The following is a 20,274-nucleotide window of genomic DNA, read 5'->3' as shown; positions in this document are numbered from 1 at the left end:
AGCAACAAAGAATTGTTACTTTAATGGTGTTCTATGATAAATTTGTAGAATATCCTCTAGTAAAACCAAAGGTTTTAACTCTTAATTTCATTAGACTGGTGCTATCTCTATTAAACTGTCTTGCCATAATTCATATTATGCTTAGTAAATATTAAGTCAAATGAGATGCAATGAAGTTCCTTGAACTGAAACAGGGTCAATTTTGCATACTGCTAGTATGTATCTTTATGTATCTGTGTTATACTCCTTAAGCACAAGTATGTATTCATTAGTCAATTTGTTTAGAATTAATAACAGAAATATTTCTTGCTATTAAGAAAATGCATTCAGGGACTTCAATATTAAAACATAACTTAAGACCTTTAGCCTTGCATTCTGATTTTAAACTACTATGTAATACCTAACCAGAGCAATCCATTCCTTTGATAAACAACAATTTCTAGAACCATAGTCTTTTCCTTCCACAAAAGCAATTCCAAATCTGTGAAGTCATTCATCACATTGACCTCTGAAAGCCTTTCTGTCATATAGTTATCAGTCTTTCCTTATATATTGTCCCAAAGAGAAATTGCACAGCTTCATTCTTTTTAATACCAGTATAAGTTGACTTTGGAAAGAAGTAACATTTTAAAAATGGAATTCCAGTTAAAGGGCTAAGGAGGTGGGAAGCAGTAAGTAATCCATATATAATTTTCTTAACTATTTCCCCTGTAGGAGCTGGAAATGAGGATAGTGTAGGAAGGAGTCCATGTTTTGGAGATATTAAAATCAACCCAAAAGTTAGGTACAAGCATTATTTCCACCTAAAGAAAAAGAGACATGTGTGTTCTAGTAGATCTTGGTTTACCTTTAGAAATACTTGAACCCTTCCTATTTCGCTGAGGTAGGGGTGAGGAGGTTGACAGGGATGGAGTGAGATGCAGGGAATCATTTGGTACCTAATGTTCTTTTGACATTTTTGAGGATAAGGTAAGTAGAAAGCTCAGAAGCTTTCCCTTTGCACATTGGAGATAAGTTCACCAAGATAAAGAGGAGGTGATCGATTATTCTGCACCGGGTAATAAATCAGCCACAGTGCGTTTTCACTTGGGGCTCAACGTAGCAACTCACGTCCAAAAAAAAAAAATTAAATATTTAAGATCCGCACATGCGCACTGAGCAGCATCGGATTGCTGCTCTCTCCTCTTTTCTTTCTTTCTTTTTTTCCTTTACAAATTGGATCCTGGGCTCACCTTCCTTGCTCCCTCACCCGCAAGCTCAAAGTCTGTGGGGTATGTCCCTTGGAAAAGGAATGTGTGACTCCTCTAATAGAACGGACAGTTTTAAACAAGTGCACATCTTGCTTTCCCGAAGAGCAAGAGACTTCGCAGTACTCCCTTCTCTCCGACCCCAACCCCGGCCCCAAACAAAAGTTTCTTCAATTCTTGGGACAAAGTGTTTTTGGGGAGGAGGGGTTATGTTGGCGGGGTGAAGGGAAACCCGCCAACTGGAGGGCCGCTCAAGCTGACAACTCAGTCAGTCTCTGGGGTAGCAGCCAGCGGCACCTTCTCCTGGGCTCCCCTGGGGCCTCGGCTTCCGTTCACCCAGCCACGCCTGGAACACCCATAGGTTTTTAACCCGGAGTTTCCACGGGCCCGGGGAGGCACCTACCCCCAGGGGAGCCTCCACTCCTCTCCCCGCTCCCTGCCCCCCAGCAACCCGGGGCTTTCCGGCGGCCGACTTCGGAAGTGCCACGCTCAAGGTCTTTCTCCGCCCCAGGAGGGCGGCCTGAGCCTGAGCCTGAGGCCCAGGGTGGGGAAGCTGGGCCCTGGGCAGAGCTGTTTTCTGTGACTCACCCGAGCTCCCCTTCCCTCCCCCCAACCCCCAGGTTCGAAAGAAAAGACAGCACAGCTGGAGGGCAGGGGTTCCAAAAGACCCCCATCTCCGGGGTTGGACGCCCCATAGCTCTTGTGCTTCTCTTTCCTCCCCCGGCCGGTCCCGCTCCCCTTTCCCCACCCCACCCTCAGTTCCCCGGGCCCCGCTAGACCTGCAGGGTTGGGAGGAAGGAGGAAAGTCGCATTTCCTCCCCAGCGTGAACCCCTGAAAGCTGGGGAAGCTGCTGCTTCTCCGAGTCTGAAGGCCGCCCAGCTGACAGCGGCCAGGGCAAACCAAGCGGGAGCTGGCACGGACTGGTTGCTTGGCGGCTACGGCCCGGGCCCAGCCAGGTTGGATTTCCCCCAGGCTGTCTAATCCACGCAGTTTTCCCCTAGTATGACCGCGAACCTCAGGGAAAGAAAACCCAGCGCTGGGGAACGGATCCTTCTCCTCCTCACCCACACCACCCACTACCTGGGTCCCACTTTGCTGCCCTTTCTGAAGGAGCTAAAGTCAATTTCCAATAACTTAATCCCGGTTCTTCCTGCTCCTCGCCCTCCCTCGAGCTCGGTCTTCTCCCTTCCCGGTCCCCGAGAAAACTTTTCACTTCAGGGACAGTTAAGGAAGGCGCATAGAGGGGAAATAAAGTCTTCCTCCTCTTCTCCCGTTAATCCAAGAATCTATGGACCCCAGAATTCAGTGCTAGGGAAAAGTAACGCTGGGAAGCTGCCTTCCTGCAAAGGCAGCAACTGGCCCAAGGCTCGCAGCGCCGCCATCCTACAAGGCTCCCCTCCACTCACACGCAAACGTATTCCCCTAGGTCCACACTCTTGTTCTGGTGCAGAAAGTCCCCATCCCTAGTCGCCTGCGCAGTAGCCCCAGGACCCAACTTGTTCCGAATAGTGACCCGCTCTGGCCTCCAGCTAGGCATTCACTTACTGAAGCCAGGAGACAGGAGGTGGGAAGTGGGGGCGTGGGGGGGTGTGGATTAGGGTGGAGTACACAATCCTCATTTAACTCCAGGCATAGACTGAGGTGCTTAAGGCAGGGTATGGAGTGGGATAGGATGGGGAAAGAGGCCCACATTTAGGCCCTCTTTAGACGTAGGGAACTTGTTCAGGACTTCCGAACAATGAGGTCTTGATTGGTTAGAGCTGTCTCTATAGCCCTGAGAGATTTTCTAATCTGGCAACTTTTAGCTATGGTTTTTTGCCTTGTACAAATAAACAGGTGGAAAAGGAAAGTGCATGGCAGGGAAGATGTATTGTAACTTTTCTGAAACATTCCCAACAGCCCCTAGGTTTTAAAGCTAGCTTCACTTCTTTTCTCTTCTGTTTCGGTCGCTGTCTCTGTCTGTCTAGCTCCCTTCATTCCACCTCTTCCTCTCCCTCCTTTTCTCCCTCTCTCCTCCCCCCCCCTCCCCCCCCCCCCCCCACACAGAGTCTCTTTCACGCATCCCTCTACCTCTGCCTCTGTGTGTGTGTGTCTTTGAGGAAGAAAGCTGGAATCGTGGAGGGGCGGAGTTGGGGCAGGATAGAGTGGTGGACAAGGGACCTCTTTTGGAAGAAGTTTCAGATGACTTCAGTGTTCAATGTTTTCCGACCTGGTGATGCAAGGTTTGGCTTTAAGCTTTAGCAGGACGTTCAAACACTTTAAAAGAACTCACATAAATACACATTCACATTTCGGAACAGACTCTGGAAAAAATGAGACGTGTGAATTTTAGCAGTGTTCACCTTTGAAGAGGCTAAAAGCATTAGTTTCTGTTCCCTTTAGGCGTCATCACGTTTCATGTTACCGTCTATGAACACATAGTATACTTCAAGTACAGCCTCTATACATTACCCCCAGTTCTTAGCACAAGATGATAATTTTTGGAAGGGAAATTAGATCAATATAAATATGGACTTTTCTGGAAGTTGAAAAGAATTGCATTAATCCCGAGTCCCTGGAAAGAAAACGCTGAACAGTTACATTCCTATATCTTCACCCTTAGTCCCACCTGTCCCCTTCTAGAGCTCTACTAATGGGATTATTAGACCTAATAAAACAAATTGAGCGTTACAAGTGTCTGCTTCTATGTAAGGATTTTCGAATGACACAGGACTACCCAATTTAAAATCACCGGCAAATCCACAATTTGGGTGCTTGGAATCTCTTCAAATGAAATGCCTAGGCACCTTGATATCTTCTATTATATCTAGTCTGAGTCCTGTTTGAATCACATGATCATTCATCACTCATTGTGGCTTCACCTAGGTATGATTTGGTGACCATTAATTTGGCTATTAAATGTCTATTTTCAAGTTAATAAACTCTGCTATAACTTATGTGGGTCTTTCCTAAAAATATTTTTACCTTTTGGGGGGGCAAACCAAATACTTAATTACCATGATTTTAAATATTTACACATAACTATCAATTGCATAGTTATCTAAAAGCTATAATACTGTTTTTTTTTTAACCTAGTGTTACCTATTTGATAATTTAACCCTATGGATTAAAATCTTCACAGAGTTGATTTAAATTCAATTGATTTAAAAAAAAAAGCTTGTTGAAGTCTTTTAATCAATTTTGAGGAATGTCACTGAAAAAAAAAAGTACACACTATTTAAAATGTAATTTAAAATATGCACCAAGGCATATCCAAACAATTGTGTTTTAAAAGTAGAAAATTTTAGTGTGTCAAGGTCTTAGATAATAATCTTTCTTGAAAAAATTGAGGGGGAGGAAACTTCAATATAAAAGCTACTACAAATTTATACTGAATATATGCAGAATTTAGGGACCTTAGACAATAGACTTAAAAAAAAAACTCACCATCTTTTGATTTGAGAGCAATGATTCATATTTGCTTGCTAATTAGGAGGACAAAGTTTTATGCTTTTATTCCCATTTTAAAAATAAAGGCAAAGGAATTAGATGGAATATATATATACATATATATATTAAATCAAGAATGGCTAGCACCTTGCAATAAAAATCAAAATCCTCCAAAAGCAGGTTTTCATAAAAATACTCCTTTTTTGGGGAAATTGGTTATTTTTTATATTTCATTAAGAATTTATTCAATTTACATTTTGCATATGTAAAATCAGTTGTTTATTTCACATGTGGTACACACATATGATACTCCACATGTGGACTAAAACTCAACTGATATAACAAGAATCCACAAACATTTATTCATCATCAGCTCTTGGCTAGGCACAGTCCTAGGTGCTGTGTTGCAATTTTCCCTAAATCTTGTGAAGGTGATCAAATTTGAAAACTTCAAATTTCATTGTCAAACCTTTTTTTCTTTGATATTTAACCATTCCTGTAATTATTTTCCCTTCATCATTGACTAAATTGGCAGGTGACATGTATATCTAAGGATATGCACAATGTATATTCTTATACAGTTAAGTCTAGAGGAAAATGGTCAATTGAAAAGCAAGAGTATATATAACTTTTAGCAGAGTTAATTGGCTGTTGAATATAGTCTCTTTCCAGACTATAGAAGTTCTATATATGAAATATCTTGGTGTTTTACATTTGAATTTGCCAATATTTTAACTTTTAAACACATGGAGACTAATACATGAAGTTTTTGTACTTAACTTCATTTTTTAAAAGTAAAAGTAAAAAATAAACATAAAATTTTAAGTGTTCCTGTATTTCCAAGTTAAGTAGATAACCCATTAACAGGATAATGCAATTTCCCTAGAGAAATAGTTATACAGACATTTCTCAGAGTGCCATGTTTATAATCTATAATAAAAATTTAAATATTAATAAGCTTTACTGTTTTGAACTTGAGTCTCAACTTTATAGAAGAACTTTTCCACTTTATGTAGCCTATTTGCTGCAGGTATGATTGTAAGAGAAAGAATTTTCATTCCTTGAGTTTTAAATAACCTCAGATGTTTTGGGATTTTTTAAAGGAGATGTATATATTTTCCCAAACAAGTATTAAAAACAAAATGATAGACCAAGTTAGCATAGTATTTATTCAAGGTCTGAAACCAAATATGAAAAATTTTAGTTTAAAAGGGGATTTATTTTCTCTTTCAGAATACAAGGAACTGAAAATAGGATGACAATGATAGTTGTTTTGAAACCTTATTATATTCATTGCTGAGGTTTTCTCCCCCCCCCCCCCCATATCCCTTTTTGACACAGGGAACAATTTTATTTTATTTTAGGGGCCTGTTCCCTTAGGGATGGATGTTAAGAGGTTCATTGTGAAACATAAGCCTGGGAGCTGTATAAACTAGTTATGCAGTGTACCACTCTATTCTAAAGTGGGAAAGCTAAAGAGGAGAGAAGTGCACCTGCTCTGAGGGTGGCAGGTGCACAACTGAACACATTTACCCCCTTCCCTGTTTTCTATTGCCAGTCCACTTAACTATACTCCCTTGAGGGCTCCATGCAATGTCAGTGTTTCACCAGGTTAGACAAGAGAGATATCAAAGATCTTTATCCCAAATATAAAGAGTGAGTGGTGGTGGTGGCAAAGAAACACTCCCTTTCTCTAGCAGGAGGAATATCAAGAGACTTCCTATACTCCATTATTTAAGGACAGCTGAGGCTACAGGCAGACTTCATAGCAGGTATAATTTTCACTGGAAATATATGGTAACTACAAACACTGTTTGCTTTAAGAATTCACCTTTTCAATAAAATATATGCTAGTTTGTTTTGAGAGTCAAGGCAACCTACAGGTGGTTGGATTAAGACTTTTTTCTTCTAAAAATTGGACTTAAGAGTTGAGGTTATATGAACTAAAGAAGTCTTACATAAGAATAAGTTGACAAAAAAGAACTGAATAAAGACATTCTTTTGGGAAAAGATTTAGACCTTTTTCTTCTTCCCCAATATTTTTAACTTTTTCTTTTACAAAAAGTTTGCCAAGGCAGGGTTTTAAAGAAATATTTAAAATGAGGAAACAGCAAATTTAAAGGTTAGTAGGAGCAAGTCATGGAAATTCTTGCATTTATTGAACTCCATCTTCTTGTCTTCATTTCTCTAGGAACCCTCAAATACTTAAAAACAACCCCTCCCACAATTTATATAAAGAATATAGACGGATTACTTTGACCTTCAAGGAAACTTGTAGCCGGGCTTATAAAAGTTGTTATTTTGAAAGGGATCCTGAACATTCAATTAGAAATACTAAGTCGTTAGGCTAGATAACTTGGCATAAGACTTGAGAAGTTCATCTCAGAGTCAGGATGACCTGTGTTCAAGTCCTGCCTGTGACATATTGACTATGATTTAGGGGCAAGTCATTTAAATTCTCAGCATGTCCAGCCAATTTTCTAGTCCTTACAGAATAGGTGTCAACCTGCAAGGTAGATGGAATTCCGAATTCTCAAAAAAGAAATCGTCAAATAACTTATGGGCACATGTGATAACCTCAGGAAGGATTATTGTACATTCTCTCATTCTTACACTGAACGTAGTTGCTGCAGTTCATTTGTTACCTAACTTCATATGTATTTTGGGAGGGACAGGAGTCTTTTCCCCTATAGGTTGATTTAAGGTAGATGCATGTGTCAGGAAATCGCCGCTAAGCTTGGCTCTGTTCTGCAAGAAACCCTCCGTTAGCATACACTGATAGATCCACGCCCATTTGGGCTGGGAAGGACAGTCCTCAGCAACTGATTACCTTCGGTCCCTCTTTTGCTTAACTTATTCTACTAGATTTGGGGGAAATCCTTGTCCCTTCAGTCGTGACTTCCTAGGTACGGGGTAAAGAATGGATTTCCTCCTTGAATGAAGCTGATTTTCTTCCTAATGCCCGGGGTGGGGTAAGAATAAACCCCTAGGATACTGGAATGGGCAGAAGTTCCACTCCGAAGGACACAAACGAGCTCTTCACTAGTGACTTATGGAGGGAGTGGTGGCGGTGGGACCAGAGAAGGTCTCCTCTGTGACGTCAGAGCTCACGCTGGCTCGGAGTTGCCCCAAGGCCCAGCTCATTCCGTTTCCGGCCGGTTGCCCCGGAGACTGGGGTACACAAACTCGCCCACACAGTCCGGAGCTAAGTGGGCAGAGCCTGGGGTCCTGGAAGAGAAGAGCTTGGCAGTCTTTAGTCCCGAAATTCCAGGGAAGCAAAGGGCACCATGAGCCAAAGGCAGGTGCTCCAAGGTATGCCCCTCCCTGAGGGGAGTGTGCTTTTGGGGGAGAGGGTTGATGAGGGATGCAACAAGATCGGGGGTCTCCTGACGTTCGTAGCCTGGGCTTCTCGTGCAGGAAAGAAGTAGGGGTAAAGGAGGGGAGAAAGAAAGAGAGTAGGGAAGTGTACGAGTCAAGAATAGGAAAAAGTTTTTTGGTTTTTTTTTTTTTCGGGGAGGAACAGGAAAGGTGAAGGGAGGGACTTTATAGGATTGGTAAAAAGTTGAGAGACGCCGGAGATCGTAATATAAAAAATCGGGGGAATGGAATTAGGGCAGGGATAGGAAAAAATTGAGGGGATAGTCTGGAGACAGGGAAAAAGTTTGGAAAGGGCTGGGAGAGGGACAGGAAAACGTTGGGGAAGATGCCATGAAAGATAGGGGAAAAAATCTGAGGGGCCTAGAAAAGGACAGGAAAAATTCATTGAGGGGAGATGGAAGAATGGACCAGAAAAAGTTTGCGATGAGGAAAAGTGAGGGCTGGGAGTCTCACATTGAGGTACCGGCGTACCTCCGCATCCCCACCACCTCATCTCTTCTCTCACTCTCTGGCAGTGTTCGAACAGTACCAGAAGGCTCGGACTCAGTTCGTGCAGATGGTGGCAGAGTTGGCAACCAGACCCCAAAACATTGAGACGCTACAAAATGCAGGTGAGTTGCTGACTGTCATTCCAGTCCTGGAGCCTTCCCTGATTTGTATCTTGAGGCTGGATCAGGCCCCATCTACCTGCCTTACTTGCTATCTCCACTTAATGCTGAGTCTCTCTCTCTCTCTCTCTCTCTCTCTCTCTCTCTCTCTCTCTCTCTCTCTCTCTCTCTCTCTCTCTCTCTCTCTCTCTCTCTCTCTCTCTGTCTCTCTCTGTCTCTCTCTCATTCTCTCTCTCTCATTCTCTCTCTCTCTCTCTCTCTCTCTCTCTGTCTCTGTCTCTCTTTCTCTCTGTCTCTCTGTCTCTGTCTCTCTCTGTCTCTGTCTCTCTGTCTCTCTCTCTGTCTCTCTGTCTCTGTCTCTGTCTCTCTGTCTCTGTCTCTGTCTCTCTCTCTCTCTCTCTCTCTCTCTCTCTCTCTCTCTCTCTCTCTCTCAACTACTATTTGTAGGTGGAAAGTGACCTCTAAAATTTCCTACTTATGTCCTACAAGGCTTAAACAACTCCAAGTCTAAAAGTTTGTACACACAAAGAGAACATTATTGATTTTTAAAAATCGTTAGGATGGATAAAAGTAGAAACGTAGAATTCCCAGTCAGACTTTAAAGGTCGTTTAGCTTGCTTATCTCAGTCTTGGTGCAGTAGATAATTCTTCAGGTAAAATCAAGGCCATAAGAACTGGATGGAAGTCAGTTTCAAGGAATCACTCTTATCCAGACTAGGTTCTTAGAATATAGAGGTATGAGTCTTAGGAATCTTTCAGTCTTTGATCATCTTTGACTTTTCACAGAAAACAAAAACAAAACAAAAAACACCCCTCCAAAATCTTCCTATTCTATAAAAAAAAAGGCAAGCAAAAAAGGTAAAGGCAAGCAGATATTAACTCCAAACAATTCCAAATATAAAATGAATAAGCCCAATGAGCTCCTGGCAGTATTTCATCTTTTCTTTCCTTTTCCAATAGCCTCACTCTGAAATCCATGTGCTTTCTATACTATAGACTATGACAGAATCTATAGACTTCTCTTAAAAGTTTTGGCTATTGGGTATTGAAATTTTGTGAGAAGTTAGACAAACTTCTCTTTGTATTCTTCAGCTATATAACTCTGGGCATGTCTCTTAACCCAGTTGGTCTCAGTTTATACATCTGTAAAATGAACTGGAGAAGAAAATGGCAAACCACCCCAGCATCTTTGCCTAGAAAACCCCAAAGAGTCGGGACATGAATGCAATGACTAAACAACAACAAAAACTAAAGATAATCTCATTGCCCCTCACTTTGCTTTTTTGAAGTGATGACTCTTCTAGGTTAAAAAAAAAAAGTGTATTTCTTTTAGAGACATTTCCAGTTTAAGACACTTCTATTTTTTCCTGAAGAGAAATTGAAGAAAAATTGATAGTGTGAGAAATTTTTAAAGTTTTCTGATCCTGTTTCTAATTTTTTTTTGCGGGCAACTGGGGTGGGGTGGGGAGGGGAACACAGGGATTGGAGTAGTTACCCTCCCTCCCTCCCCCCTTTTAGAAAACTTTCCTCCCCGATTTTTGTTTTTGTTCTCAACGGAGATACCTGAAGGCAAGATTTGGAGAGTCTTGCACTAAAATCTTTTGTTCTCTGTCTCTTCAGTGTTAGCTTTGTCTCTCCAACCCAATTGTAAGCTTCTGCAGTGGGGTGAGATGGGTGGGGAGTAACTTCTAATGTTTTTGTATCCCTCACAGTGCCAGGCTGAAGAAGGTTGTGCAAGAAATGCTTGTTGATCCGATGGATTTAAGTTTTTACAAGCATATATGTTGCCTTATTTGAATGTAATTTTGTTTCCAGTTATTTTATTCAATGTTACCCCCCAAAACTTTTGGGGATAGTCACTAATGAAAACTATTTCAGGAAAATGTAATATTTACTTAACTTAGTCTAATCATATTTTATAAACAACAAGGTGATATCTGGTGTCTGAAGAAGGAAATGATTGAACATTATGATTTGATTATGATATGAACATTAAGATTGGTAATAATAAATACATAAACACCATTTGAGGAATGATGTAACTGGCTTTAAATGCCTTTTATGTAGTAGAGTTAGATTGCCTTTGGCTATTACAGGCTCAAAAACATATGATAGGATGTCTAATAGGTTATTACAGAGTTTAATGAATCCAGATAGTCAGGCCGAGGAATTTATAGTGTTTGTGTGACAACTATGATACCAAATAACTAAGTCAATTAATTGTTACTTATTCAAGATTTTTCAGCTACTTTGTCAGTGAAAATAATAAAATTAATTAAAAATTATTGTTTAGAAATGAAATGATATTGACATTTTTCTTGTATTCTTAAAATGTACTCAGGTTTTTCTGGTGTTTATCTTCTGTAGATGGTCCACAATTGCTAAATTTAATATATGAATTTAAAGTTGGTTTAGAAACATTTTTTTCAAATTTGTTTAATTTGTCTTTTTTTTAAAAATCCAAGCTCTTGCTATGCAAATTTTTATCATGATTAGTTGACAATAATATTGAACAATATTTTTATAAAGGTAGCATGGCTTTAAACAGTTTCCAAGTGTCATTTGTGTCTTGGAGTTGGTACTAACTAATATAAATTTTTTAGAGGGACTAATGCAATTCACTTAAAACTCATGGAATAATTTTAATAATATTTACTAAATAGATCTGCAGCTCTATTGCAGTTTGACAATGAAATAAACATAATTTTATAACTAAAATCTAAGCAAGGAAAATAGTTATTAGGTAATTATAATTCCTTTCACATTTTCTACTTAGGTATCATGATAGAACTATTTTTTTTCTAGTTTAGAAATTTTTCAACATGGCAACTCTGATTGGAAATGCATAAAGAAAAGTAAACCTGTGAGAGGCAATGGGATGTAGCAGAGTACTATTAGACAGATTTCAAAACTTACTTATTGTTATTTCTCCTTTGTAAAAAGGGAACAGTGTTTTTTTCATGACCTCCCTTGTGGGGTTGCTCTGAGAAAAGAATTTTGTAGCTCATCATTATAAGTTGCTATTAGTAATAAGCATACTTTAATTGAGAAACACTGTGGCATATTATTAAGAGTGATAGCCTAGGTACCAGGAAGATCTAAATTCAAGTATTACTTTTGTGCATCCTGGCTGTTTGATCCTAGGCAAGTTTCTTAAGCTCTTAGGCAATTTTTGGAGTCTAGAAGTTTATAGAGAAGGTATTAATATATATATTTTAGAGAACATTTCCTCACACTGGGAGTTCCCTCTATCAATGAAATCAGAATTCCAGTCTCTATTCTTATAATTTAATAGAAATCCTTCATTTGTGGCTTAGCTTTCTTTATGCATATAATTATTATAATAAATATGGAAACCCCGACAATCTGTATTTAATAATATTTGGACAACAATAATTCTAGTATCACTACTTGAGTTTGCAAAGCTTTATTGTTTCATTATCACATGAACACAAAGCTACTTTATTTTACATTCTTGTGCAGTATCAACCCCTAATATTTCTCCCTATGGCTCTCTTTGAATTTTTTTTTATTTTGCATCTAATCCTGATACTTCTCCTCTCTAAATAATCAGTAACAGATGACCAGAACAGCATAGATAACATATTGTTTACTAGTTGTGGGATTTCTGAACCTAGGAGAGGTAGTTATCACACACAAAAAACTGAAAAATAAACCACATGTTTCCTAGCCTATTGGCATACATGTTTGGTGGTCTTTCTAATCTAAATTAAACTAATAAAAACTCCAGGAGAATTCTTTTAAAACCATTTACTTATAAGGAGTAACTGTTTGCAAAGTTATTATGGTACTGTTCCAAGGAAAGAAGGGAATATCTTTTAAAATGGGACTAGATATTTTACATCAAACTTAATGTAATAAAATGATGAAGTGTATTGAAAAATAAGATGTACACATTTTTTATTGAAGGATGAAATAAAGAAATATTATGTAATTACTTTAAGTAATTTTGCAAAACAAAATAAAACAAAATCAAACTTGCCTTTGGGACCAAGTAATGCCCTTTCCCCAGCCTTAATTTATAAGATAAACTGTCTAGGATATCCAAATAAATCAAACCAAATTAACAAATATTTATTGAATGTCTGTTCTGTATTTTAGTATATTCTGTATTCATGGGGATAGCAGTAAAGAAATATCATAATTATTCATTGCATTTGGCATAATAATTTCTAAATAGCTGACACATATATAGTTCTTTTCTCACAAGAGCCCTGTAATATAGATATAATATAGATAAAAATACCCTCATTTTATAGGTAAGGAAACTGATTCTTAGAGAGGAAAAAGAGTTTGTTTGGTCACAAAGACAATAAGTAACACCACAGTCAGTATCTGAACTCAAAATTTTGACGCAGAATAACTCAAATGTTAAAGAATTTTATGAAGATCCTAAAATTAGTTACTTTATTTAACCAGTTATTTTGTTTAAAGTGATGATCACTGGGAGTAGGACATCATTCTTGTCTATCAATTGACTTTAAAGTGATTACTTTTGGCTAAAATAATCACAGAGAAAAAAACTATATGATTAAGAATATTCTGATGGGAGAACTACAGAGACATTTCCCCCAGCCATCTTCTTTCACAAACCCTGCCCTTCCTCCAGTAAGCACTCATAGAATGTTTTTCAGATATACTGGTCTGTCTTGATGATATTCATTACTCTCAAGGACAATGAAACTTTAAAAAATATCCATGTTAATAAAGCAACTCCAATAAAATCTATCCAAATAATGCCATTTAAGTTTTGAAATTTATACCAGTCCTGCAATTTGAAGATAACTGAAGCACTATTCTTATACTCAGTAGTAGAGTTCTCAAATCCATAGTACCTGGAGAAAAAAAAACAAAACAAATAACCAAGCGGATGATATTCAGTTTGTGAAAACATGCAAATATATATTTTCTTAATTTTTTGGACCAAATTCACTTAACTTAAAAGGATTTTATTGTGTTGGTTTCTGAAGTATTTATTGGTGCCAGAATATGTTGTTTGCTTTGTCAGAGATAATGCAGTTTGATAGTCATCCAGATTGCCCACAGAATCTACAAAGCTATAAAAATGTATAAGCAGAGACTATTATTGTTCTTTATCCAGGCCAGGATTATTCAAGTCAACAAATAGCATTTTAATTCTTGAATCTCATTTCTCCAGTTTAGCATTCTATTCTTAGTGATAGAAATATCACAAAAGTCTCTGAGTTTTTCATTTGATCTCTTTTTTGTGAGTTTTTAGAGGTTTTTTTTAATCAGACTAGTCTTGCCTTGGGTTTAAATTAAACTTGACATACACCTAGAGGTCTTTTGTTTTTCAAACTTCAAGCATTGAAATGGTTCTTGAAAAAAAAGATTACACTTATGTAAATAATATATACACACACATATAATTCTTGTCCAAACCTGTTTACTTTAACAACCTATGATCTTTCTCCTATCCCGCAAAAGGTTGATTATTTTTGTACAGTAATTTTTCTTAATTTGGAAGAAGTTTTGAAAATATTTTAAATCTTTTACAAAAGGAAATAATCTTGATCATTCTATTTGTGATCTTTAAAAAATGTTGGAAAAGACCAATCAGACAGAAGTATAAGTTGAGAGAATTTTATAAGTATATAAGGAAGGACAGAAAATTGTAGGTTCAGCCGTAATGCCTTTGTTTTTTATTAAATAATCTCAAGGAAATCTTTTGACATAAAGGATTGTATTTAATTGCACAAAGAATAAAATTTTATAATGCATTAAATACCACATCTTATTATAGCTGTTACAAATGTGGAGATGGGATGAAAAAAAGATAATAATTTTCTTTTTAATGACATTACATAACAAATACATTGAAAAATATTCAAATATTATGTGCAGATTTTAGAACTCAATGTTTCCTGTAATTTTGTTCAACTAGAATAAAATATAAAACAAGAAGGCCTTATGGTTTTAAGTCCCAAACTTAGATCAGAGTAGAAAAAAATCTTTAAGATTTCGATCACAAGTTTTTGTCCATTAATGCTTGTAAAACCACCACATTTAGATTCTAACATCATAGACCACTTAAAAAATTTCATGAAGGAAAACAGAGATGGGAAGAGCAGCTGGACTGGATCAGTTATATACTTTGAGACAACAGAATTTTGAAGGTGTTGAGGCCCTGTTTTCAAAGTACCTGACAGTGGAAAGAATATCAAAGGTTTGGAAAAAATCTCAGACCTCATTGTTGTGGAGAAAAGGTTACTGAAAATTTTTCATTAGCTACAAACCCATAAGCTTACATTCCCATTTCTATAATTTTGTTCAATAGCTCAGTGAAAATATGAGAAGGGAGTAAGCAGGCTTTCAGAAGTGATAATTTGTAGCAGACCAATCAATCTATATTGATTTATTATGAGATTATTAATACTCAGGCTGGACCTGGAAAGATAAAATGAAATGGTCCCTTTCCTCAAGGAGCTTAAAGACTACAAGTACCAAACAATAGGAAAGAATATGTTAATGCCAAAAAAATATGCAAAGTTAAATATTAGATACTTTTGGATAGAGGAAGCTGGGATTGGGGTGGATTAGGATAGACCACATGTAAGAGGTGGCCCACGTTTTTATTTAACACAGTTAACTAAAAAGAATTCACAAATCCTTTGTGCTCATTTTTAATTGACCATCAAAAATCAGTAGATCCAGTAGAGCACAAATCCATCTAATATGCCCTTCGCAACCTAGGTATCATCCACAATCTGTCAAAATCATTCCTCCAAAGATACAGTGACAGAGATGATATTTTCACTGACCCTATTATTAGCAATATAAAGTGACATACAAAATGGGGAAATAGATGGTTACAAAAGGTTTTTGCAGCCCTCTTGAAGGGGGTCTTCTGCAGGTTGCCATGAGAAAAGGGAATTCCAATAGATGATAGGGTCTTCCAGATGCTTCTTTTTCTGGATGATGTCAGACTGATTAAATGAAGGGTCTAAGATGTTTTTGTTTGTGGATGACATATTATTTGCATCTAATCCAAGGGATTAGAACTTCCTAAATAAGATCCATAATTACTCAAAAGAATTTGATCTATCCACACAGAGAAACAAACAACCTTAGAAACCAAAACAAACAAAAAAGGCTTATTGTGAATTATAGTTGGATGGATAACCTATAGAGTTGACCTATCAGTTCATATATTTTGGCATACATTGCAAATAGATTATATCCTGAGGCCCAGAATTGTATGTTGGAGAGTCCTTGGGGAATCATACAGAACTCCCTCCCCCCAATTCAAAGATATTTTCCCATTTACATGTAATAATAGTTTTCAGCATATGTTTTCCAAAATTATAAGATTCGAACCATCTTGGGTCCTCCCTTCCTTTCCCTGATTCAGAGGTTGTAAGCAATCTGATCTGGGTCACACCATGTCTTATCATAAAAAGCCCACTTTCACATTGGCCACTATATATGGAACCTTTAATGTTCCCCTAGCTTTTCTTTGCAAAACAAATGCATATATTTTTGATAAAAAATAATTTATGGTGATGCTACATGGCTGAAAATCACTAAATGTCAATATTTACAAAAAATTAAAGTTAAAAATCAACCAGATCTATGGAAAGGTATAACATACACAAAAATAGATTAAATGACATTGTTGTTGCATTGTTTTTCAGTTGTCTGCTTCTTTGTGACCCCATTTGAGGTTTTTTTTTTTTGGCAAAGATACTGCAGTGGTTTTCCATTTCCTTCTCTGGCTCATTTTGCAGATGAGGAAACTGAGGCATAGAGGATTAAGTGACTTGTTTGGGTTCACATAGCCAGTATCTGAGGCCAGACTTGAACTTTGGGAGATACCTTCCTGACTCCAGGTGCAGCTCTCTATCCACTGACCCTATTCACTGTTCCCCCTAAATAACATTATCAATATAGAACTGTGCCTTAATAGGAATGTAAAGTATCACCACCACATAACAGAAAAGTGATAGGAGTCACAGTTAACTCACAGAGGTTTTAAATTTGTGTGACTTGGGGAATGATTATATTATTGGTAAAAAATAGGATAGTTAAACCATTTTGTAGGGCAAAACCTTGCTTAGTGTTAGATGTGTTGAATTTGAGGCAACAGTTCCTGGCCAGAGTATATTAAAACCATCCTAGAAAGGGAGTTGTCTTTTTTATTAAAAATTTTCCAAAAGTGATAATCTCTTGATATCAAAAATTGGGTGACCTGTAAATACTAATATACAGGAAGGATTATTTAATTGTTTTGCACATTCTAGTGTACCTGAGGACCATCATAAGAGTTTAGATCAGCATCCCTTTGGTGGGTGGGAAGAAGTATTTTTAGTTTAGTTGCAGAAAACCTCTGAGCAGGCAGAAACCTTCTCCATCCAGATCTATATTCCTGACATTTGACAACTCTTGAGAAAAAATTACTTGTAACTTTTTTCTTACATCAACTCCAGAACCTAGAAGAAGGAGGGTTCTCCCTTTATCCTCATCTGCAGTGATGTCTTGTAATGGAGTCAGTTGTTTGGTTGGAGGTGATGTGTCCATCAGTGAGTCCAGTTGAGACTTGATCTGGGTTTGAAAGTCAGCCCTGGCAATTAAGGGTTGAGTTGTGATGAGAGGTAGGCCCAGTAGAGATGATTCACTTAGGAGGAAGAAGCATGAGAAGAGAAAGGAATATTGAGGCTCAGAAACCCTGAAGGTGTGATTTATGTTGGCTACCATGGTTCCCCCAAGTATCTGCCTCTGCCACAGTATGTTCTCTGTGTTGTCCACTTTGTGCTTTGATGTGTGTTTTGGGGAAAGAATACTCTTTAATTTTTGAGGAGAATATTTTATAACTCTGATTTGTGTCTTGCCATTTTTGTAACTATCTGCCAATTTACTGACTGATTGATGGTTGAAATGAGTCCATTGGTAAGGGTTTATGGAACAAAGTTTTTGGAGTGTAAATATATAGAATACACAAAATCCTAGGGTAGTCACTTCCTATGGGACATAATCCATTGGTTCAAATTATCAATGTAGGAGCTGCTACATCAGTACTAGCATGATTAATTATAACTACTATTTATATAATTATTTGAATTTTGCTAAGAAATTTACAAATATTATTCCATTTTATACAAAATTTCACTGAGCCTAAATGGTTCTGTAGCAGCCCTGTAAGAGAAGGGCTATTAATAATGATGATAATTATAAAAACAATCATGATAGAATCATTTTTATGTAGTTCTTTAAAGTTTCCCAAATAGACATGTCAATTTCTTTTGTTCCTTACAACAATGCTGTGATATAGGTGTTGTTATTAACCCAATTGTGCTGATGAGGAAATTAGGAAAGAGAAATTACATGACTTTTTCAGGGACAGACAGCTAGTAAGTGTCTGATGCAGGATTCAAACTCAGGCCATCAAGATTCCAAGTCCATTGTAGAGAGGGAAGTTACAAAGTGCACAGAAGCTGCAAAAGTTTGATTGACAGCCCTCAAGCCTCAGAATTCTCCATGAGCCATCTGGGTCAGAGTTCCAAGCTGTTGAAGGTAAACTGTTTGTATGGAGCTGAAGGTCAAGCCTGACCAGTATGGATCTGGACTCTTCTGGACTCTCCTGGACATCTTTTTTTTAAAAAATATATTTTATTTGATCATTTCCAAGCATTATTCATTAAAGACATAGATCATTTTCTTTTCCTCCCCCCCACCCCCCATAGCTGACGCGTAAATCCACTGGGCATTACATGTTTTCTTGATTTGAACCCATTGCTTTGTTGATAATATTTGCATTAGAGTGTTCATTTAGAGTCTCTCCTCTGTCATGTCCCCTCAATCGCTGTATTCAGGCAGTTGCTTTTCCTCGGTGTTTCCACTCCCACAGTTTATCCTCTGTTTATGACTGGTGTTTTTTCTCCTAGATCCCTGCAAGTTGTTCAGGGACATTACACCGCCACTAATGGAGAAGTCCATTACGTTCGATTATACCACAGTGTATTAGTCTCTGTGTACAATGTTCTCTCCTGGACATCTTTTGCAAGCTGCCTTGAATACCATCAAACAAGGGTGAGAGGAATTTCCTCGTGTGCTCTGGTGAACAGAGTGGAAACTTGGAGGAGCCTTTCTTTCCTGGGAAATCTGAGGACTCAGCTGGATTCCTGCACCTGAACCACAAGAACTCTGTGTGTGAGAAATCTGGTTCCTTAAAAGGGATGAAGGGAAATGGTAAAGGGGAAAGGGTTGCATCTGACTCTTATTAAACCCACTATCTAACTGCACTAAAACTCAATACCTAAGTTTCCTAAGGATAAATCCAACAGGAATCCAGCTGAGTCCTCAAATGTCCCAGGAAAGAGGCCCCTCCAAGTTTCCACTCTGTTCACCAGAGTGTATGGAGAAATTCCTCTCACCCTTGTTTGATGGTATTCAAGGCGGCTTGCAAGGTGTCCAGGAGAGTCCAGAAGAGTCCAAATCTACATACACCCTTCAGGCTTGACCTTCAGCTCCAGACAGACAGTTTACCTTCAATAGCTTGGAACTCTGACCCAGCTGGCTCATGGAGAATTCTGAGGCTTGAAGGCTGTCAGTCAAACTCTTGCAGCTTCTGTGCACTTTGTAACTTCCCTCTTTACACCATAGATATAGATCTCTGAACTTTCACACCCGAGTTCCTCTCATTGAGGAAAGTGAAGGTGAGTAGGATTTTGTGCCTTGTCTTTATCACACAGATAGTAAGTATCGGAGTCAAAATTTAAAAAAAAAAATCAAGATCTTTCAGACACAATGCCCAGTGCTCTCTCTGGAATGGGCAGATGAGAAGACTTTGTTCCAATGGCCATGAAGGTGGCTGAAGCAGGCGCTTCACTTCAGCCCTTAGAGCTTGGCCAGACACTGAAGATGCCACAGTCATCTGTTGCATCCAAGGCCATCACCAGTCACCTTGACTTTTGTCTTGCTGCTGGACTTGGATGACTCTGGAAGAGAGAATGGGGTAGATGACTCTGTGCAACTGTGCTTCACTTAAATTCAATTTGCATGCAAGTCAAGACATCACTTTGCAATATCACTGCTCCCCTTGAAAATACTGCCTCCTGACCTAGGGATACATGGGAGCTATAAAAAAAATGGAGATTTATATGTAGAGAAAACTAAGGGAAATCAGCTGGGACTAGACATTGTCTCAAAAACTTTAAAAATAATTTTATAGATTATCAGCCATTTGTGCCGTTCAGCTGTGTTCTTGTTCATAGACAATGAAAAGAATTAATAATCTATCTAGCTTAATGGCTCCAGGAAAATAATAAGAGTACTATAAATATATATATATATGTGTGTGTGTGTGTGTATAAAAGCACTACACATGCTCATTTTATCAACTAAACACTCAGATTAAAAGGTAAAGCAAATTATTAACACATTAATCTTTTAAAAATGTTTGCTTTATTGAACTTAAAGAAATAGCACCATATGGAAATTATTTCCATTCAAACCTGTTTTTATATTTTTCTACATAATAATTACAAACATAATTTGTAGCCAGTTCTGGAGCAAAACATAACTGAGTGTTGAAGAATGTAACTATTTAGGATTTAAGTCTTATAGCTACTGA

The 20,274-nt window shown here is 38.0% G+C and overlaps 1 protein-coding gene across 2 annotated transcripts in view; it reads left to right on the top strand.

Annotated features, from left to right (window-relative positions):
- The first annotated feature begins 7,745 nt into the window (after window positions 1–7,745).
- SPAG6 (sperm associated antigen 6) overlaps window positions 7,746–20,274 on the top strand; it is a 78,449-nt gene continuing 65,920 nt past the window's right edge. The window contains exons 1-2 of one of the 2 annotated variants that reach the window (XM_056800127.1): window positions 7,746–7,989; window positions 8,571–8,666. In XM_056800127.1, the coding sequence (XP_056656105.1) occupies window positions 7,965–7,989; window positions 8,571–8,666 (121 nt within the window). In that variant the 5' untranslated portion in view covers window positions 7,746–7,964. The remainder of the gene's footprint in view (window positions 7,990–8,570; window positions 8,667–20,274) is intronic. The other variant, XM_001367754.4, reaches the window with a different exon arrangement.

This window comes from Monodelphis domestica, chromosome 5 (assembly GCF_027887165.1).
Source record: "Monodelphis domestica isolate mMonDom1 chromosome 5, mMonDom1.pri, whole genome shotgun sequence".
NCBI classification, from domain to species: Eukaryota; Metazoa; Chordata; class Mammalia; order Didelphimorphia; family Didelphidae; genus Monodelphis; species Monodelphis domestica.
This window is presented reverse-complemented; position numbering and strand designations above follow the sequence as displayed.